At 38.4% G+C, this 23,474-nt stretch overlaps 1 protein-coding gene across 2 annotated transcripts in view; it reads left to right on the top strand.

The window, feature by feature from the left end:
• Window positions 1-23,222, top strand: part of vegfc (vascular endothelial growth factor c) — a 57,804-nt gene extending 34,582 nt beyond the window's left edge. The window contains exons 5-7 of one of the 2 annotated variants that reach the window (XM_060873213.1): window positions 15,637-15,740; window positions 19,545-19,866; window positions 22,351-23,222. In XM_060873213.1, coding sequence (XP_060729196.1) covers window positions 15,637-15,740; window positions 19,545-19,866; window positions 22,351-22,465 — 541 coding nt within the window. In that variant the 3' untranslated portion in view covers window positions 22,466-23,222. The remainder of the gene's footprint in view (window positions 1-15,636; window positions 15,741-19,544; window positions 19,867-22,350) is intronic. The other variant, XM_060873212.1, reaches the window with a different exon arrangement.
• The last annotated feature ends 252 nt before the right edge of the window (window positions 23,223-23,474 follow it).

Here is a 23,474-nt window from a genome sequence, read left to right as displayed (position 1 = left end):
GGAGGCTGATTGATCCCACATGGGCGACGGTGGAGCCAGTTTATGCCTCGCAGAGTACGACGCTGAAATGTCTGCACTGAAAGATGGCAGTTCATCTCAGGGAAAATGCAGAATGGTGTTTACAGTGGTCGGTGTCATCTCATAAGCACTTCTTTGTGTAACAGGAAGCTTCCAGAGAGTTTGCATTGATCGCAGATTGTGTATGGCATCACTGATATGCACAAGCATGCACAAGATGAAATGTGGCCGAAGATTGTAACATAACAAACTTGGAGCTTATATTTCGCTTCTTTGAGAGTGTTGTTATGCGCTTGGAAATGAACTCGTCAACCTGTGCTTTGGAAATGGAAAAGTGTTCGATTGTACGATCGTTCTTTATTGAAATGCTTCACATGAGCTCACTATTTGCTAAATGTACACTAGCAAAAACTAAGCTGGTTGATTTAGCTAACTAGCATGTAGCTTATGTCTTGTATACAAGTGGATTTAAAGCTAAAAAGACATTTTATATTACAAAATTCTATCTCAGATGTGTTTGTAAATTGCTCAGAATATACACCTTTTACCATAACCTGTGTTGCCTACTTACACAACTCACTACGAGTTTAAAGAGTTGCGCTTAAAAAAGCAAACACCAATCACTGATCACTATTGTTCCTAAATGACCAATCACTGATCACTATTGTTCCTAAATGACCAATCACTGATTATCATGTTCCTAAATGACCAATCACTGATCACTATTGTTCCTAAATGACCAATCACTGATTATCATGTTCCTAAATGACCAATCACTGATCACTATTGTTTCTAAATGACCAATCACTGATTATCATGTTTCTAAATGACCAATCACTGATTATCATGTTTCTAAATGACCAATCACTGATTATCATGTTTCTAAATGACCAATCACTGATTATCATGTTTCTAAATGACCAATCACTGATTATCATGTTCCTAAATAACCAATCACTGATCACTATTGTTTTAAATGACATATCATTGATCACCATTGTTCCAAAATGACCAAAATAATTCAATTCAAATGATGACTATTGTTTAAACAACTAAACACTGATCACATTTTTGCTTGTTCTTGCTTGCTTTGATATGCAAATGGTAATCCCATTTTACTGAATATGCAAATTACACTATGACCTCATTTGCCAACATCTAGGAACGTATTGATCATGTGTTAACTACTTACTGCCTTTTCTAGTTCTCAGCACTGAACACAAACCGAACTTCCTCATGTTCTGCCATTTTGAGAAACATCAACACCGGGCCAGAGCTCAGAGCGAGTGGAGAACATTTCAGCTTCCAAATTTTTGAATACCACAGAAGTTTATGTGAAAGCTCATCGTAAACATGGTTAGCGTGACCTCATCTGAAAGTCGAGGAAAGCTTTTCCTTTCTAGCCCGCAAAGTCCAGACACTAATTAGCTTCATCCTGTGACAATAAATCTACAGTTGACCCAATCGGAGTATTATTTCTTTAGATTTAGATTTTCCTGCAGGATATTTTGTAGCTCATGTTGGAGCAAAGAATGAGAGAAAGTGAAAGGAAAGAGATGTGGTCCCTTTGTGAATCTCCTCTCTTTTTTGCTACACATCTAAGAAGAAGCAGATGTTACAGCAGATGTGACCGGGATGTTAACGCTGGAAGTGTGTTACATGTTGTTTTGCTTTGCTGGACACAGAATAGGATTCTTCTGCCATTCCTCTCGTATGTGTATGTACGTGTGTGTTTATAGCTAACATGCTAAGTGACATTAGCACATGAGTCAAGACCTGATTCGTTCTCCAGGCAACACGAAATGGAGATACAAAGATAAATTTAAGATATTAACAATCGATAAGATTATAAAGAATATGAAGTTAAAAACATTAGCTAAGCTAGCAAAAATGCAGCACTATGCTAATGTTCTGCTTTGCGCATTTTAAATTTCTACCTCTAGACAAATTTTTTTTTTATAAATATAAATATTTATTTATATATTTATATTTATGTATTTATATTTATTAAATATTTATTTATTATTTATAAATACAAATATACATTTTTTTATACATATATTTATATTGATATATATTATAAATATATATATAAATATATTTATATTATATAAATATATATACTGTATATAAGCTGGAACTCTCTCTCTCTCTCTCTCTCTCTAACTAAAGTTAGTATTATTTGCAGAAAAGGGACAGATAGACTCTATTGTAATTCTCTGTTCTATTCTATTTTTTTAAGTGCATTAGAATATACAGTACTTTGAAACATATACAGTAAAAATTCAGTTGTTTACTGGGACCCTAATATCATCTCTAAAGTTGTACACATTCCTCCTTGACTCTAGGTAAATAGGCGAAGTGAAGGAGCTCGGTTACTGCTGGTGTTGAAGCTAATTTCTAACCATATACATATCTTTACCTGACAACAAGAAAAATAGAAATAACAGGAAAATAATAAAAGGAAAATTTTCAAGATAATTTTTTTGTCGCTATACTGAGTACAGCAAAATTAAAGCAGTCCTTACAGATCAATTCACATACACAAGCTAAACTTCAATTTCAAGTATTGAAATAAGTTCTTAAATAAATAATTGGAAGAAAACGAAAACAAATATTACATATGTGTAAGCGAAAGACTGCGAAAACGCTGTACTTTGAAGTGGAACTTAAAAAATTCAGTTAAAAAAGAATGAAAGTTTCTCTTCAGAACCTGTTCACCAAACAGCTGAGGGGAAAATGATTACTAAGAAATTCCTAATCGAAGAAGACGTCTGGGTTTAGTCAAATTTACTATAAACAGATCTCGCATCTGTTCACAGCATTGAAGCTCCAGTGTAGAACTGATTCAAAGTGATTTGAATTGTTTTATATCTAAACTAATCATTAGCGCTATGGCAGTAAAAGGTAACTGTTGATGATAAACACACAAATTCAATTCTATTTACAGTTAAAACATGGAAGCAGCCATTCAGGATTGTTTGTAATTTAATTTGATTGATATTAGATTATTAGTTTTCATCCCTGAAAAAGATTCCTGCTGAATTTACTTAAAGGTGGGGTCTCCGTTGTTTGAAAGCCAACGTTGACATTTGAAATCACCAAAACAAACACGCCCCTAACCCAAATGGGCCCCACCCCTGTATCGATAGCTCCGCCCACACATACATATGTAACCCAGGCAACTAATGGAAAGAAATGTGTCTTTATCATAGCTGAAGGGAAGAACAATACGATTGCAGATAAACAAACAAGCAATAATGACACACAAGCATAATCATGTAAAGGACAAAGGCATATATTAGTTCTGTGTAACAAAGCAAAACCAACGTTACTCACCTATCGAGAAGGAAAAAAGTAAAGTTGGCCAACGTCTTAAGTAAAGTCGGCCACATTTTCACAGATTGGAGTTTCCCGAGTCAATAACTCCTGAGCTAAACGCTGTTACTACACAAACACGGTTGTAGCTGCGTCTCTACATTACTACGATAGAAAAGAGGTGTTATTTGTGTAGTAACAGCGTTTAGCTCAGGAGTTATTGACTCAGGAAACTCCAATCTGTGAATATGTGACCAACTTCCTGCTCCTTCAGTTCTCTCCAGTGCTGGAAAGCTGATCCTATATTAACACGTCCTACTTCTTACCTTATCGTAAGCCTTTCTTCTCTTTCTTTCTTTGTTTTTATCCTCCATGTCAATGTTAAAACCGCTTTCTGCTAATGTCACACATGCGCACTGAACACTCTCTCTGCCCATATTGACAAGCCCCGCCCCTTTCTGCTCATTGGCTACACGTTTGTTTTGATTTTTGTTTAGTTTGTTTTCTGAAGCATTTCTCAAACATCAGAGACCCCACCTTTAATTAAAATTTGTTTGTTGTGTTGTTTCAGGTGGTGGAATTGAGCAACATTAACGCGATGACTTTTTGTTCGTTCAGCATGAAAATGCAACAAAATGTCCTGAATAGAATCCAACCCCGAGCTCACCCCTGAGCCGCGAATCAAACCCTGAATACAACACTGTAGTTATACTGTAGTTCCTATCAGCACTAAGAACGTTTTTAACATTCATTTTAGTATAAACAAATAAAATTAGGTTTTGTTGAGAAATGTAACATTTTCATGGATTTCTTTTCTTGAATCCTAAAATCTAAACACTCACATTTTTATTTAGGAGCTCCCTAAAGTTTTAACCCAGTTACACTATTAAATAACAGCTAGCAGTCATTTCAGATCATTCTTGATTCTTCTGGACTGCATTTTCCTTAGTTTTGCTTCAGGCTCAGTTTTCACAGGTCTATAAAATGCGTTGTGAATTACTTTTAGACTAAAACAAAATCGGGAATCAAAACACACATGCACATTTTTAAAGAGATGCTCTTAAATGGACCAGTGAGAAGCTACGTTTAACCTTAAGCTTCTTTGTGTATATTGTGCCAGAAGTCTTTTATAAGCCAGTATAAATCAAGGCAGAGTTTGACAGCCAGTCAATCAGGGCTGGCTGGGTATTTTTTCTCACACTGATTTTTCTCTTTATATACTGTATATTTTTTTCCCCGTTCCACTCTATACAAGGACACTCACCTGAAGTGACGTTTGACTGCGTGCATGTTCTCGTCCTTGCTCTTTTACAAAACCCAGACATCTCCAGGCTGATGCTGTTTATGGTTTCCAGTAAGCTCACTCTTGCACAACGGCAACTCAGATATTGCATTGTCTAAAAATGAGTTACAACACTGTTGAGTCATTGAGATCATTTCTGAGGAATCTCAATTCGTTGAGCTTCAAGCTCGGATGGTAACTCAGAAACCTTTCTCTTGAAACAGCTTGAAGCAGATTTTTTTCCGCACGTAGTTAATATGGACACAGGAACATGTGTATGTGAGCAGCCGTGCAGATGGAAATTGGGAAACCGGGACGTGTTCGGGACGGGCAGAACTCTAGGCAGTCTGTAGCGAGGAATGAGATGCAGCCTGTAATATCTACCATATGAGCCGTCTCTACGCAGCGACATTAGATCCTATCTCTGCTCGCCGGTTTTCAACAGTAAAATGGCATTAAAGACATACGCTCCAAATTAGCTCGGCTTATAGATCTTCTCTCGGACACCTTGCCGCTCTAAACGGAATCGTATGTTTTACGTTACGCAAGGTGTCGGTGCACATGTTAGTCATCAGATAAGGCGTTCTTCGCCTCGGCTAGCCCGAGTCTTACCCTCATTCTTTTGTTGCTGTTGTTGTTGCTCAGGGCTACAAAGGAATGCATGGTGTTATTAAGCCACCGGGCGTGTAGAAATTGGAAACACGCGTGCGGCCCACCACTGAACCGACATGGTGCCACGCTGTCAATTTGTTTTATTTCACGGTGCGTAGTGTCAGCCGCCTGGACCCGTTTTTTCCTGCATCGCAATGAAGATCTGCAATGCTAATTACGTCCACATCACTTCATTGCTTTCAGAGTAAATATACTGCAGAAAAAAAATCCAAAGACAATGGGAGATGAAGTAGTCTCTGGAGATTAGTTGTTACACAAGACAAACAAATTCAAGCATCTTAAGGTTTCAGGGTTCATTACCATTACACCAAACTGTTTATTTCATCAGTTAGCACACGCTAACACAATTACTGCTAATCAGATTTGCTATAGCACCCGTCACTATTATAAAGCCCTTGGTTTAACTCACGATTCCACAATTTACCACAACACTCCAAGGATATTCAGCACTTTGGGAGTGTTTTAATGGCTCAGGATTTATTTTATGCAGTGTGACTGAACCGCTGAAATTCTCTGGCAGTTCGGTGTGTCATTTAGTGCAAAACAGAAGTGTTTAAAAATGAGAGGTTACTTCTCTAAATACCTGGGTTTAAAATCTGGATTCTGATTGGTCAGATGGTCCTGGTTAATATTCTATAACAGAATCTCACATATTAACGTACTTGTTCTAATCTGTTGTTGTTTCCATAGTAACTCATTCAGTCGAGCTTGTCGTTTCCATAGTAACACATTCAGTTGAACTTGTATGATGGAATCTTCATGTAAACAGATAAAAAAAAGTAAACTAACACAGAAAACTGTGTCTAATTGAAGATATGATGGAGTTTTCTGTGTGTGTCAGGACTCTGCTTGGACATTCTCTACTGGAACATTAGGGGGCGCTCCGGCAGCGTGTCGTGTCACGTGTTTCACGTCTGGACTCACCTGTCCCCAGTTGCCTTCATCATGACATCATCATGTCTATTTATTTCCTCCACGTTGCATGTAGCTTCGCAGAGTCCTCATCTTTTCTTTGTCTGTGCTGTTTTATGTGAACGGTTTCTGTCGTGTTTCGTGATTTTTTCCCATGTCTATGTCTCTTGTTTTTGTTAATAAATCTTTTAAAAAACTTTTTTTTCTGACAGCGTGATTAACATTTATGGAAGGAGTCTCCAGTATCGTATTTTTTTTGCTGTCTTAGTAACAGAGTCTGTTGAGGTGATGACTGTTACCAGCTGCTAGAACATACGTAATAACAAGAACTAGAAATGAAAGTATGATGTCAGTCTTTTTATAAAAGAATAAGTCTCCAAAGTCTGCGGTATAAGAGGAATAGTACATAATAAATAACAGTAACTCCACTTAATCACCTCACACCATTGTTGATTATTTTCCCCTAACAGCATGCCCCAAAGCGTTTATTTATTTTCAGTTATATAGTGCATACACAGTTATACACTGATTAAGATGTAGCTGCTTATATGTTCCAGATTCCTAACAACAGTTCTGACGATTTTAATTGCAAACATGAACGACAGCAATATCACGTTATGTATCACGTATCAAGAATATCACAGATGTTTGTTTCATTTCTTTTACACTGTGTGGCTCAGACAATTGATTGGTTTTTTTTTTTTTTTTTTTTTTTTTTTTTTGCAGCATTGTTCATTTATTTCTCAGTTGCCTAGCAACCGATTTCTTGTATTTATTTCGGGTCATAAAGGTGGATGATAGTTTTGACATTAATAATAAAATTTATACAGGTGTCCCTACAGATTCTGGACTCGATGATAGAGGAATAACGTTTGCAGCACGGATTAAAAATCATTTTATATTTTGGAGAAGAGCGATTCACAGAAGTTATGATGTCATGATGAAGAGTATTGTGTTTATTGTAGTGTATATTGTACCAATTCCACTGCTACTCAAAGTAACAGGAAGCTGCCTGGAATTTTCCCTCCGGCCAACTGAGAAATAGCTAAACTGTGATACTGTGATGTTGTGGAAACACCTTCACGTATCAGAACCTAATATCTTCCCCGTAGCACACGACTCGGACGTATTATAAACTCAAAGCCTCGGGTGTGTATAAGACCGCAGGCGCTGCTTTAAAAGCTTTGATGACGTGACCCCACACGACTGCATGGTACAGACAGGTCATACATCAGCCATGCTGTTGGAGGTGCCGATTGGACGCTCGGGGGCTGGGATGGACAGATAGGACCAGAGAACAGAAGGGAAAGCTACACATGAAGACAGCCGTGCTTTAGAAGTCTAGACCTTACCCTGCCCTGGGGTCGTGCCAACCGGCCCTGACCTCTGACCTTGTAGTAAAGGGAGATTAATGAGGGCGAACCTGTAACTCGAGCTGTAACATCCGGCCCCAGTCTCAGCAGGGTGTGAAGCTTTACCACAAACACACTTTCACACACGCGGCGCAAAACATGAAGTCCGAGGGGGGGATTTGGAGAAACGATTCATGATTCATGAGTCAAAAATACTTTTTTTGGAGGGATTTAATCCAGTAAAATCTTAACACACCTTTTGTACAATTGTCATTTGCTCGTAAGTGCTGATTTAGAGAGAGAGAGAGAGAGAGAGAGAGAGAGAGAGAGAGAGAGAGAATAAAATGTGTATGTACTGTATACAACAGTAAAATAGTTCGTGTCTACATCTTAATTAAAACAGACAAATGACCCAACACACACACACACACACACACACACACACAGACACACCACCCAAAATAAGTGCATGTTGGTTACAGTAAAACCCACACATTCAGAACTACATGGATTTTTCCCACAGAAAGGAAAATAACATCCTCGTTAAGTTAAAAGCAAGACAAATGACAATACAGCACATATTGAATGTAACTCATCAGGACCAGAATGAAAAAGTCAGAATTAAGCAACAAAAGTCTCCACCCTGCTCACTCGCTTCCTCAAAGAATTACTCCACCCGTTTTTATGCTAGCTTTTATTTTATTATTGGGAGGTAAAGCTCTGTTTACTCTCTAAGGAGCTGTTTACAGCCACCACCTTTTTTTACTGCTTGCTCAGAGAGCGAGAGGATGTTACCACATGTAGACGTCGACTAAATCCTTTAAAGAAAACTCGTTAAATCAGCGCCGGTGCCTTTAATAAGAGCGCCACACAAACGCATTCACATACCGCCGCTTCCGAGCTGTGGATTTGTAACTACAATGCAATGTTAATACTAATCCACGACATCGTAAATAGGACAGCAGAGAATGAGGCTTTGTGTGTGAACCACAAATAGCGCTCATTGTTGCTTTATTATTACCTCAAGGGCACAAATATGTCTACAGTTTTACAGACAAGAAAAAAAATAGTTGTCCTCAGAATGAAAATTCCCAGGGTTCACATTGTGTTGTACAGGAAACTGTACTTTAATTTATCATTCGTTTGTTTCTTCAGAGAGTGTTTTGTCCTGGTGAGGGTGGTGGTGGATCTGTAGTCTATACTGGGAATGCTGGGTGTGAGGCTGGTGCACACGCTGGATGTCATGTAGTACTGGCCGGGCGAGGCATTTTAATATCCGTTTGGTTTTCATATATAATCAGATTATATGCATTTGGAATAATCTACACAAATAGACCCAACAAGAAGCTCCACCATGCACTCAATTCATCCAACATTTAATCTTTATTAAAAAGATGCTTCCTGTTTAGGATAAAGATGCGCTGTGCTGTTTTGTGGATGGATCTGAATGAATGAAAAGTTGGAAGTTTGAAGATGTTTAATATCTCCAACAACGTCTGTAGTCACCAGTTTAGGCAGATGTTCACATCACAACCGTCTTTTTCATTGAGTTCAGGATGGTGGATGGTTGAGTCATTGAGTTCAGGATGGTGGAACAGGAAGTCCAAAAATGTGGTCTTATTTACAGGTGTTAGGATTCACACACAAGTGCTATTTGTCTGAACGTACTGTAGGTTTGACCATCATAGCAGTTTGAGAAGATGTGGTGGATGATTTACTAGAGGAGAACTACAGTAGCTGGGCATGCGGTAGCCTAGCGGTTAAGGTGTTGGGAAGGTTGTGTGTTTGAATCCTAAGTCCACCAAGTTGCCACTTCTGGGCACCTGAGCAAAGCTCTTAACCCTCACTGGTTCGGTTAAAATGTAAATAAAATGTAAGCCATAATTGTATACTAGTTAACAAGGATTGTAGCTACTATAACAGATAGTAACGGTTTCTATACACCAAGGCTGAGGTTTTATTGCCACTGTTTGTTACACTGACTGTCTAATAATCTTCTTGCCCTTGGAGTTTTAAACCTGTAATGAATTTGCATCCCCGGTAGAATTTTTTCTGGCTCTCTGAATCCCCTGACTGGAATAAAGCTCCTATACGTGTCTATATTTGTCACATATACAGTATATTACAGCACTGTGAAATTCTTTCTTCACATATCTAACATTGGAGGCTGGGGTCAGAGCTGTGCACTGGTCTGGTCTTGTACCACGATGCGCTGATCGACAACCCAGAGGCATAACTGCTTGGGCCACCATTGCTCTAAACTGAACGTGGGAGATTGATAAACTCTGTGAAATGAAGGATTTATATTATACAGTGCAGTCGCAGTAATACAGCTGTATTGTTATTAATGCCCTGCTTAAAATATGGTTCAGTTGCTATACAGCTGTCAATGTTTTGGGATTAATTGGTCGAATAGTTGATCTGGCATTTTAACCGGAGGGAAAAGAAGTCTATTTCCTATTTGTTCCTATATCTAGACTCCTATTTGTATTTGGGGATGTGGTAGCCTAGTGGTTAAGGTGTTGGGCTACCAATCGGAAGGTTGTGAGTTTGAATCCTATGTCCACCTGGGCCCCGAGCAAGGCCCTTAACCCTCGATTGCTCAGTCGTATAAAAATGTAAGTCGCTCTGGATAAGGGAGTCTGCTAAATGCTGTAAATATATTGTATTTGCTCCTTAAACAAGCAGGTTTCCTAGTTGTGTCTGTAAAAGAAGGTTCACTGTACCAACATGTTGGAAGCATCCTTCACAAACACCAACCTCCAAAAAGTTTTAGATCCTTCTATATTTGTATGCAAGCTGGTTTCTATTTTTCAACTTTCCCCATTGTCAGGCCCTATAGAGGAACTCATAGCTCAACCTTTCGCCCCCTGGACCCCCTCGAGTGCAGCGCCTTCAACAGCAAACTCTGTGATTGATCGTACATGCTCACGTATTCATTACCATAAAGTTATCACCTCGCTGCTTTTCTCTGAATTCCTCTCAGAGACTCCCCTTGGAAGTGCATTAAATCACGAGGCTGCCGTCGTAGCCGGGATCCGGCGACGCATTGCTCCTCGTTCTTCGTTGTTATTGGCTATGATGTATAAATCTGTGGAGTTATATAGTAGCCTTTGGAATACATGAGCATGTCGAACGCATATTTCAGTGGTTGAGTAAGGTGTTTTAGAGGTGCTTAAGGAAAGGGAACATCTGGATTCACCTCTTATGAACCAAGTGCTAATAGTAATAAGTCTTACTTAGTGAAGAAAGGTAAATATGAAATGTTCATTTTTTCAGTTAGCTAAATGTTGTTCATGAAATCGACCCATGGAGACTGACACTGGAGCGGTGACGTGTCTAACACAACAATTAGCATTGTTCCTGGCTTTGACACAAAAGTATTTTGGTATTATTTTTGCAATAAACCTGCTACTTCAGCAGCTATGGCACATAACTAAACTTCTGTAGTGGCTTCCGGTAATGTAGTTTATTTTTCTCTAAGCAGGAGGGAACAGTGTATTATACTCATGTATTGTCATGTTCAGAAGGTGTTAATGAATTTTCTAGAACAGCAGCTCTGACAGTAATACATCACAGATTTATATTAACGTTCACGTTTCTGCTTCTATAACTAGAAACATACACAGCTGTCAGTCATTTCCGATTAATACGTCAACCGGTTGTAATAATAACGTTAGTCTGCCATTTTTACTTTGGAGGAAGAGAGAACTACTTTTTTTTTTGGTAAGTTTTTTTTAGTGATTCTCATGTATTCTGCACTGTAGATAATATGTAAAGTGAGGAAACGTTGGCAGGTCCGTAGTTCAACCTTTACCAGATGTTCATCTCTGACAGTTTCGTGCCAACAAAACTGAGAAGAGAAAGTTTCCGCAAATCAAATTTGACTCGGAAGTGACCCAGTCCCAGAGTTCTTCCTAGACCACATGATTCCTATGCTCCATATCATCTTTATTGTCTGAACACAACAGCAAAAACTTCAGCCGTGCACCAGTGAAGGTCTGTGTAGAAATGTGGCGGATGCCAGAAGAAAGTTTGCTTTGGTAGAAGTCTCTGCTCTTACCACCCAGTAGGCACCCAGTAGGCACGCTTCACACTGCTGGAGATGGAGATCAAGATGGATGGTTGGACCGGTGAGCTGGATGGATGGATGGATGGATGGATGGATGGATGGATGGATGGAGGGAGCTGGGACATCTCTGTTTTTTATTAGGCCTAGAGTGATAAATCATCTATTGACACAACTCTTGGGCCACCACAAGCCTCCAGAACAGATTCACTACACAAATCCTGCAAGGTCTATGTACTTAACTCTACTTAAGAAATGAACACCATTTTCTTCGTTTTTAGCTAGTGTTAGTTACTTACACAGAATTGACATGTGGCAAACCTAGCAGGAGATGTTCCTGAATCAACATCTCTTTAAAACTATATTTTGGCTCAGTGTTCTAGCCACTTAAATAGAATGGCACCCAGATACCACCCATATACCAGATAAGATCAAAATGGAAACTGGCTTTTTTTTTGTTTGTTTGTTTTTTTTGTTTTTTTTACAAAAGAGACAGGACATTTGTAATAGAGACACCATGCTGAAAAGTTAAGCAGTCATCTCTACTCAAACTATCTCTCTACAAATCTAGAACTGCAAAGAACCTTTGAAAAACCCTTCCAACAAATCTTTAGTGTTTTAAAAACAAACTATTTTAGAGGGAAATTTTTAAAAACGCTTGGCTAACATTAACTAGCTGAATGTAGAAATGTAGAAGGTTGCTGATATGGGCTTAGATCTTAGATATGGGCTTAGATCTTAGATATGGGCTTAGATCTTAGATATGGGCTTAGATCGCAGCTCAATTGCAGTAGTAGAAGTTTCAGTGTTTCAGTGTTGTAGAACAAGAGTGATGTTGGATGAGTACCAGATGCACAATGATGACTTTTAAAAAGCTTTTAAAGGAAAAGCTGTTGATCCATGAATATGTCCTACACAAAGAACCGACATCCATATATGGACCGTACCATATGGCTTATAGAGAATTAGGATTTAAGTTTTAAACCTCACTGAGAACGCAGCCATGAATTTTACCCGACATTATGTCTTGACACTCTGAGCACTTATACGCATTGTTAGTTCATTGTAAATGCACAAAATAATCCCTGGAGCTTGTCTTTGGCCTTCGGCATCGTCAACAGACATGCCAAAGTAATCAGGAATGACATAAATTGCAGAGACGCACTTCTACTTCAGTGTGACTTGGCATTAAATTCATTGACGTAACTATTTAACCTCTGTTACACACGTATGCTCCGGCTCCAACATGAGCACTGTGGTGCTTTACACCTGGTTTTACTCATGCTACACTTTCTAATCAGGTTTGCTGTTACAACTGTGACCCTAAAAACCTGGAACATGACCTGTGTGCACTAGCATGTGGTGTGCCAGATATCTAATGCAACCTTACTCAAAAAAAAAACTCCATCTGATGGTTTTCACTTGATTCTTTGCAATGGCGTTAAAAGTTTAGATTCTTTTATACAAAATGTTAACATAAAAGTGCAGAAAGAAAGAGCATCACATACTCAAGTTTATGTAGTGTTTACATAAAATGTCAAAGTACTGTAAAGCTACAAGACCAAGAAAGACTAGGAATATGGAGATTAGCTAGATAAGGCTAACTAACAGCAGGTCCTATGGTTCTTTTAGCCGTGTAGTTGTTGATATGGTGAAGGTTCTTATTTATTGTTTATTGGTGAAACAACAGGAAAACAGGCAAATAGTCCAAAACCAGCAAAGAGCAATCAATCGGTGGAAAATAGAAAAGCACAAAACAAACACGGGTAAATCCAGAGAAACAGAGCAGGGGTCATACACAGAAGCAGACAAAGGCAATAGCAAATGAAAAAACAGCTTGGTTCATAGCAGAGCTGACAATACTTTCGCACAGAACAAAGAACAAAGCCGACTTAATAGTCTTCACTGGCGGGAAGTAACCAGGAAGTAAGCAAAACTCGGGCAAGGATTCCATCGGCAGTCTATTCAAGTCAAGTCAAGTCATGAAGCTTTTATTGTCATTTCAACCATATGTAGCTGACGAGAGGAAACATTTCCTCAATCTGAAGACCATTAGCTGCATGCAAGCCATTGCCACCGCTCCCAAACAACAGGCCGACTTTGTCACGCCCCCATACCTGAGTAAATAGCGAGTTAAACAAGAGTTTAGCATCCCTCGTGGCAAAGTGGAACATGGTACCTAAACGTATCGGACTCAGTTTGGTTACACAGTACGTATTGAAATGAAACAACATTTTTCCAGGACCGTGGTGCTACATAAAACAACATAGAATTAAGGAATTAAAGTAAGTTAGTCCTAGCATCTAGCATATCGTCGCTGTCGGGAGGAAACCTCGTATGTCCAAATTTTGTCAATTTCATATTTTTTCACATATCGATGCTATTGGTCAGTCTCCACGTGGGTCTGTTATTTAAAAGTCTAAAGTCTTGAAAATAGCTTGAGCGCAAATCTCCCAAGTCATAAAGCTTGTATCTCCGATAAAACGTGACTGGGAAAATGTCGTGTTAATGTTGGTACACAACAGTATGATAGCAATATAAGGTATAATAATAACTTTAACGATAAAATGTTTAACTCCAAAAAATACAGAGTTTTTTTAATTTCCTGAAAAATAATGGTTTTGGAGATACGAGGATTCCGCCCGACAGCGACGATATATATAAAATATATATATGAAGTGCATCCTGTGCAACCTGGTGCAAACAGTCCCAGTACATTCATTCATTCATTCATTCATCTTCTACCGCTTATCCGAACTACCTCGGGTCACGGGGAGCCTGTGCTCAGGCGTCATTGGGCATCAAGGCAGGATACACCCTGGACAGAGTGCCAACCCATCACAGGGTACACACACACTCTCGTTCACTCATGCACTCACACACTAGGGACAATTTTCCAGAGATGCCAGTCAACCTACCATGCATGTCTTTGGACCGGGGGAGGAAATCGGAGTACCCGGAGGAAACCCCCGAGGCACGGGGAGAACATGCAAACTCCACACACACAAGGCGGAGGCGGGAATCGAACCCCCAACCCTGGAGGTGTGAGGCGAACGTGCTAACCACTAAGCCACCGTGCCCCCCTGTCCCAGTAAATCAATACAAATCACTACAGGACAATACACAAAAACAGCACCGACCAGTGTGTATTCTGTATATAATACAGTACAATGTTGAAAAGGTGATTAATCGTTGGAGTTGTGACAAGAAGGAGTCTCCAGTCCGAGGTAAAGCTCTGTCTTCAGGACGGAGAAGTTCACTTTTCTTTGCAACTTCTTGGTAAAATGACAAGCTGGTATAAAGAGTCTGGTAAGAAAGTGGCTGTAACATAACTGAGGTCAGGATCTAACTTGAATTTTAAGAAATAAATATCAGTAACTCAGCTTCACTACACCACTGTTGTTTGTTGGCATTGATTAATTTCCTGCAACAGCATGACAGAGTTTTTTTTTTTACGTACTATATCGTGAAAGTAAAATCAGCCGGGTTTCCTTCTTCGCACTAAACCCACTGCAGTTCACTGAGCTGTTGTATTTGTTGTTATACAACAAATGTCAAGAATTGTTTTTTTATTTCTGTGGCTGTCGGGTGGAGGGACAGTGACACAGTTTTTTGTCTACATGTGCTCATCTGAGACGGTCTCTGACAGACCCTGCTGCAGCCAGTCAAACCATCACGGCTAAATTCAGCAGGATTTATTATTAGACATTTTACAAGATTTAAAATACCATGAGCTGATTTTAAAGAAACATTTTTATTGTAAATAAGACAGCATTTTTTTAAATTATTGGGTGAAATTTAGTATGTTGGATAAAATCTGAATCAAAAGCAGGACTGTGTGTGTCGCATTCATTTGTTTTTCATCTGAGTAAAAAAAAAGATGTTCTGATGAAAGGAACACACACACATATATACACACAATCTCAGAGTGAATGGATATTACAAGAGAATTCTTTTTTCACCTCATGTTAGCGCCTGTCTCGTGGCTAATTGTTTGCTTTCTCCTTTTTCAGATGTCATGTGGCGAATAAAACATGCCCGAAGAACCAGAGCTGGAGCAATGGCTTATGCAGATGTGTGTCTCTGCACGACTCACTGTTTCCCCAGCAGCACTCGGGTAAGTGTCACCGCACGTGTTTACAATCTGTGTGTGTTAAATGCGTGTGTTACATCCAACATACTTCCCACGCTCAAACTCAAACACTCGCCCCACAGTCGCCTGTAAAATGTGCCGCAGCCTGCTTACTACTGAATCTCTTGAAGCTGTTAACCGCAAAAGCCAAACATGTCAGTGGATCCTCAGGGGACATGACTGTGCACAGCGAGTGTGTTAAAAAGTCGGACCTGTAATAATACCACTCGAGTCCTGCTCGTGCAGATGGACACTTTTGGAACCATAATATTTAGCAAACCCTCAAACCCAGTAGTAAACTCCCAGCCCCGCTCCTCTGTGGTGATGTAAGTGCAGGACACATGAACTCATGGATACATCACTGGCAGACAGACAGGCAGACAGACAGACAGACACACACACTCAAATATTCACTTATATTCCACAGTACAGAGAAAAATCCATGATCAGAATCAAAGTGTCTCAGATGCTACATCTCCTTTATGGCTAACAAGAGGCACAGAGGCCACATCCCCTTCTATTGCCCTGACCTACTCAAAGGCCACACACCCTTTATGGCTAACAAGAGGCACAGGGGCCACAGCTCCTTCTGTTTGCCTAATCTACGCAAAGGCCACACCTCCTTCACTATAACAAGAGTCACAGGGGCCACACTTCCTTCTGTTTGCCTAATCTACGCAAAGGCCACACCTCCTTCACTATAACAAGAGTCACAGGGGCCACACTTCCTTCTGTTTGCCTAATCTACGCAAAGGCCACACCTCCTTCACTATAACAAGAGTCACAGGGGCCACACTTCCTTCTGTTTGCCTAATCTACGCAAAGGCCACACCTCCTTCACTATAACAAGAGTCACAGGGGCCACACTTCCTTCTGTTTGCCTAATCTACTCAAAGGCCACACCTTCTTCACTATAACAAGAGGCACAGAGGCTACACCTCCTTCAGATTGCAAAATGAAAGATCAAAAGAAATGATCTTGCTAAATTAGGTGTATTTCATGCACGTTTATATACATCGTATTCATGGCTCACTTCTTAGCCCTGCCTCAGGGGCCCGGCCCTCCACATACAGTATTCTCAATACAGACTCGTGCTCACCTTACCTCCGATGCTTATAGCACGTAATAGCAATCATCCATCATTTCAGCAGAGCTATGCACTTTCCACATGCATGTAGCGGTAAATAGTGATGGCAGATACTCCCTCAGAGGAACTCAGCCTCAGATAAAGAGAGCAGAAATGAGTTGAGGTGCAATGGAGCCATTTTCATCAATCTCCACCCCCCATTTATACAATCTGATCCACTGCCTGTCATCACTTGTGTACATTAGTTGTGTAAGAGAGCATGATGACCTCCATCATTTCTTTTCCATGCATCGTCTGTGATACGCTAGCTTTAGCCTCAAAGTTAGCATTAAAAATATTATTCAACTTATTCAGTGTGAGGCAAAGATGCAAATATAAAATTAATTATTTTGTGCTGCTTTATATGAGTTAGCCTATCACACTGTTAGCATATAAGTTAGCCTGTTCCAGTGCTATTATATCAATTAGCCTATCACACTGCTAGCATATAAGTTAGCCTATTCCAGTGCTATTATATCAATTAGCCTATCACACTGCTAGCATATCTGTTAGTACATCAGGTAGACTACTAGCATGACTGTTAGCGTATTCCAGTGCTAGTATATCAGTTAGCCTATCACACTGCTAGCATATCTGTTAGTAAATCAGGTAGACTACTAGCATGAGTGTTAGCCTATTAAAGTGCTAGTATATCAGTTAGCCCATCACACTGCTAGCATATCTGTTAGTACATCAGGTAGACTACTAGCATGAGTGTTAGCCTATGAAAGTGCTAGTATATCAGTTAGCATATCACACTGCTAGCATCTGTTAGTATAGCAGGTAGACTACTAGCATGAGTGTTAGCCTATTCCAGCGCTAGTATATCAGTTAGCCTATCACACTGCTAGCATATCTGTTAGTACATCAGGTAGACTACTAGCATGAGTGTTAGCCTATTCCAGCGCTAGTATATCAGTTAGCCCATCACACTGCTAGCATATCTGTTAGTATAGTAGGTAGACTGCTAGCATGAGTGTTAGCCTATTCCAGTGCTAGTATATCTGTTAGCATTTTCCAGTGCTAGTATAAATGTTAATCAATTCACTGTACCTATCTCTGCTAACTAGCACTGCAAAATAAAACAGTAATTAAATACTGCTAGCTTCCCAAACAGCAATCTGGCTGCTAAATCCATTATTTATTATAAAGAAAATATCTAATTTTATTTATTAAAATGTATTAAAAATAAAAATGAACAGTAGTTTATATCCTCTTGCATCTAAACCACAAAACTGTATCGTGTTTACTTTAAAAAAAAAAAAAAAAAACAGACATCACGTTTGGTTTGTGTCCAGGTTTAAAAGGCAAACATGTGTTTGGAGGACAGACGAGAGAAAGCATGTCTCAGTCCTCTAAAGGAATGTGAAACTGTTTACCATGTCTGAAAAATGTGCACCACTTCTCTACTTTCTGTAAACGTGTTAAAGAGTTCAAGAGGTCGGAAATCTAGAAATATTTATACCTCAGAATAATCAGATCTCTCTTATCCACTTAATCTGGACTGATAATGAGAACTCCGCTCATACCACATGCACCTCTCTTTTCATTGAAAATGAATGAATTCATTTCAGTCACAACCACTTAATTATTTATCCTGTCCATGAATTAGGAAACTTTCCTACTCGTGACTTTTTCTTTTCACTTTCAAATCGTGAATTTTATTTTGTGTGTAAATTTTGATTTGATTTTGGTTTATTAAAACTTACTTAAATATTACTCTCTTCTGTTTATCTTTGTTTTTTGCTCAATGTTTCTTTTTTCTTTATTTTTCATTTTTATTTTAAATTATAAATCCAAAATACTAATGGAAGCTTTTTTGTTTGCTGTCTCCAATTTTTAGTAAAGTTTTTTCATTGTTTTTTGTCTCATTTATGTTTTATTTTTTATTTTGTCTTTTGATTTTTGTATTTGTGTCTTTGTTAATTCATTTTTTTAATGCAGTGTTTCTTTTTTATTCTCTTTTCTCTCGTCCTCTCTTTGTAGAAATTGCTTTAATAGATTTTTTTCTTTACTTTCTAATAAAGTAATTACTATCCTCTGTTTATTAAAAAAATAAACAATCATTTTTATTTTTAAAAAATGACCTTTAGAACATGCTGTACATATAATGTGACCATGTTAATTTTAGTGTTGTTTTTATTCTTTTTCAGTGGATTCAAAATATTATTTTACCTTATCTGCAGTGCACAGGGTTTAGTCCGCGTTGCAGTTGATTGTCTTGCGCTAAATTCCTGTCCTCAGACGAGCACCAGAACTAGCGGGGGTCAAGATTTTTTTTTTTTGAGCCCAGTGTTTTGAAGACATTTACCTCAGAAAACGTGTTGATTCGTTGCGACTCTTCTTGAGGAGAAATATGCCGTGAAGCTCTCCCACGGAGTGAGGAAGAGGTGGACAGTTGAAGTGTCCAATGGAGTTATGAGATTTGCGCTCAAGCTATTTTAAAAGACTTTAGATTGGTTAATAACTTGTAAAAATAACAGACCCACGTGGGGACTGACCAATAGCATCGATATGTGAAAAAATATGAAATTGACAAAATTTGGACATACGAGGTTTCCGCCCGACAGCAACGATATGCTTTTTATTTCCTTTTCTTAGAAGTGGTTAGTTGTCCATAGCACAGTGCTAATCTTAGCCATGTTCTCTGTGTTTCCACAAAGACCCGTTTGAGCAGGACCTCTGTGGCCCCAACAAAGAGCTGGACGAGGAAACGTGTCGGTGTGTTTGTCGAAAGGACTTGAGGACGGCGGGCTGCGGGCCTAAACGTCACTTGGACAAGAACACGTGTCAGTGTGTGTGTAAAACTCAACCCAAGTCCTGCAGCCCTCACCACTCCTTCAACAAGGAGACATGCCAGTGCAGCTGCAACAAAGTGTGTCCCAGCACACACCCGCTCAACCGCACCAAGTGTGCATGCGAGTGTACCGAGTCTCACAGCAAGTGCTTCCTCCGGGGGAGGAGGTTCCAGCCGGCCACCTGCAGGTGAGTCTGGAAATGGAGATTCCAGGAACTTCGCTTTAAAAAAAAATCAAGAAATAAAACTACTTTTCACATTAGCCATTGACTTGAAGAGGCTATGCTGCATGGTTATCATGGTCATTAGTCATTAGTACAAGATCATGGATATGACTGGAATTTTCTCCAGCACACAAGCACACAATCACACACACACACGCACACACACACACACACACACACACACACACAGGCCAGTAGTTGAATTCCTTCATGAATTTAATTGGTTGAGTCACCACTGTTGGATGTGAGGACCACCTGTTTAAACTCTCTCCATTTGGGTTTGATCTACTGAAGCATTCTAGTCAGTAGTGTGTGTGTGCATGTGTGTGTGTGTGTGTGTGTGCACAGGAGGTTATATTAAGCCATGTGTTAAGGAGGAACACCAGGGGAGTAAATTTTTGTGAAAATGAAAGAACGCAGCTACAGCCTGCTAAAAACATTTAGCGCAGTGTGAGAGTCTTCAGTGCAGGGCCATGTTGGATCTGCAGTTTTGAAAGTGGGGAACATCTGGTTAAACTCCCTCTACATTTGTTTTTGATCTGCTAGAGCTTTTTAAGAGAATAGTTTCTTTTATTTTCTTGCCTTCTTTCTGTGCGTTTCTGGACTGAATGTCGGACATGTTCGTGTATTTTTGTTAACGCTTCTATGATATGTGTTTTGCGGTACTGTATATCCATTACAGATAACGCAGACTAAAGTGCGGTGCTTGTGGTTTACGAATTAATACTAGGATAAATGATAGAGTCTGGAGGTTTCTTGTAGCTGGCGAGGCAGGCGAGGCAAGCTGCAAGGCATGAGATTCTGCTTACAAAATATATAACGCATGACTCTTGCAAAATCAAAGTTAAATTTATTAAAGAAGAAAACAGTACAAAATTAGCTGGAAGTTAAAACTATTATTGTATTGGAATGATGATCTCCTGCTTTAGAAATGCACACACTTTAAAGGAAAAGCACTAGATGTGAAACTCGTTACATATGTGAGAAACAAGTTACATAATTACACGTGTTTCTACTGGAATTTCTGCCATGTCTTTAGTGCTAATTTTGTTGTGTCCCAGAATGCAGAAAATTTATGATGACTACTTTCTCAGACGGTGGTTCAGCTAGTTAGAGAGAGAAGGACAGAATAAAAGGACTAAAGTGCCGCTGCATCGCTCTGTTTAGGCAGAGATTTGAATCATAAAGTCTTTCAGAGAGATTTTTCTTTTCAGTGGTTAAGGCTCTGGGTTGTTGATTGGAGGATCAGGGTTCAAGCCCCAGAACTGCCAAGCTGCCACTGTTGGGCCCTTGAGCAAATCCCTTAACCCTTACTGCACCAGGGGTGCTGTATCATAACTGACCCTGTGCTTTGACCCCAACCTCCAAAACTGGGATATGTGAAGAAAGAATTTCACTGTGCTGTAATGTAGATGTGACAAAATAAAGCCTTCTATAAGGAATTAGGAATCATCTCTAATCAAAGGCGACAGCATCACGATGAACAGAGCTGAAAGGAATGAAAAGCGTTACGGGCTTCAATCACATTCACATGTGCAGTTAATGTCTGCGTAGTGTGTGTGTGTGTGTGTGTGTGTGTGTGTGTGTGTGCGTTTAATGACTTTATACTAAACCCCTGACTAAATACTGTGTCTTAATCCAATGTTTTAAATTATTTAAAAGTATTAAAATGTTAAACTATGAGAAAGCATTGTCATTACAATATATAAACTGTTAAGTCGCAAGGAAAATAGTTTAATAATATAAAAATTATAATAAATAGTTAATTAATAATTAGTTGATAATTAGTTAATAATTAATTTTTAGCAGATTTGTTTATTATTATTATTATTGTTATTATTATTATTATTATTATTATTATTATTATTATTATTGCTGTTGTTATTATTATTATTATTACTATTATTATTATTATTTTATTATTATTATTATTATTGCTGTTATTATTATTATTATTATTATTATTATTATTATTATTATTATTATTATTATTATTATTATTATTATTATTATTAGCCAATAAACAACACATGCAGTGAATTTAGGCAGGTTTTTTTTCCAGTTACTGTGCTACCACCACCATGCTCCACAGCTTCCATTGAGTTCTCAGGGTGTTTCCTTCCACCAAATGGCTAGAAAGTTTCAGTAAACATCAGACTCCCATCTTTGATGAGTCTCTAACACGTCGTTTGGCAAACTCCAGCACTTTTATAGACACACACAGGATACACCAGAATTCATGGAAACAACACACCAGTCTTCCATTAATCCCAGCTGTGTGGAGTGTTCTGGAAAAAAACTAGGTTAAGATTGTTTTAGAAATCAAAATTAAGTCATTTCAGTTCCAGGAAAATTTTAAAAAGAGTGTGTGGGGGTGAAAACCTCTTCAAAACTTTAGAACTTTGATTTTAAAAACTCATTTTTGTCATTTCTTTTTTGTTCTGTTAGCTGCTACAGGCTGCCGTGTCCCGGAGATTCGAGGAAGCGTGAATGCGAGGAGGGTTTTTACTTCAGTGAGGAAGTGTGTCACTGCATCCCCAATTACTGGCGGAGACTGGATTAGCCGATGCAAAGCTAGCAGCTAACGGAGATAAAAGAAGTACAGAGATGCTAACACAAGCAGCCTTCTTGGTGCCTGCTGCTAATCGGACTCCCTTCGCTAGCAATGGACTAGCAAATCAGCGAATGGGGAAAAAACAAAATATAAAAGACATTCGATTGTAGCCCCAAATATAAGACACACGGGAAGAGATAACTTTGAACTTTATAAAAGGCTGGAGCTGTTTTATTTTCAACATCTTTGATTTTTTTTTTACTCATTATTTGTCAAATATTGATTATATAATTTATTGCCACTAATTTTTTTTTTTTTGTGCATAGCAATTTTGAATCTTCACAAAGGAAATACACTGTGATCAATATTTTTGTATCATGTGAAGTCCAGTAAAAATAAATCAAATATAAAGTTGTATTATATATTGTTAACTTATTTCTAAACTAGAATATTATACAGAAATAGTACAAATAATGCAGAAGTATTTAATGTATTTAGTTATGATCTAGCACTAGAACTTCTTTATCGTCTGAGTTTTTTCTCCAGCGAGAACTCCACTGCAAAAATAAAGATATTTCTTACCAGGATGGGAAAATGTATCATGGAAAATGATCCAGAAAACCCAGTCGAAGCGTCGTCCAGTAAAATCCTGCACCGTGTCACAAATAAACATTTTATATTTTGTGCCTATATAAATTGTACCAGTGCATCATTCCTTTAAAAAGGCAAATCAGTGACACACAATCACACACACACACACTCAGTGACAAATGGCTTATTTATATATATATATATATATATATATATATATATATATATATATATATATATATATATATTTATATATATATATATATACATATACATATATGTATATATATATATATATATATATATATATATATATATATATATATATATATATACATATTACATTAGATTACAAACGAGTTACAAAACGCTTACAAAGAAATAAAGAATCGTGGGATTAATAATCAAATACTAAATAGTATCACAA

The sequence above is a fragment of the Tachysurus vachellii genome, chromosome 6 (genome assembly GCF_030014155.1).
Source record: "Tachysurus vachellii isolate PV-2020 chromosome 6, HZAU_Pvac_v1, whole genome shotgun sequence".
Taxonomy (NCBI): Eukaryota; Metazoa; Chordata; class Actinopteri; order Siluriformes; family Bagridae; genus Tachysurus; species Tachysurus vachellii.
This window is presented reverse-complemented; position numbering and strand designations above follow the sequence as displayed.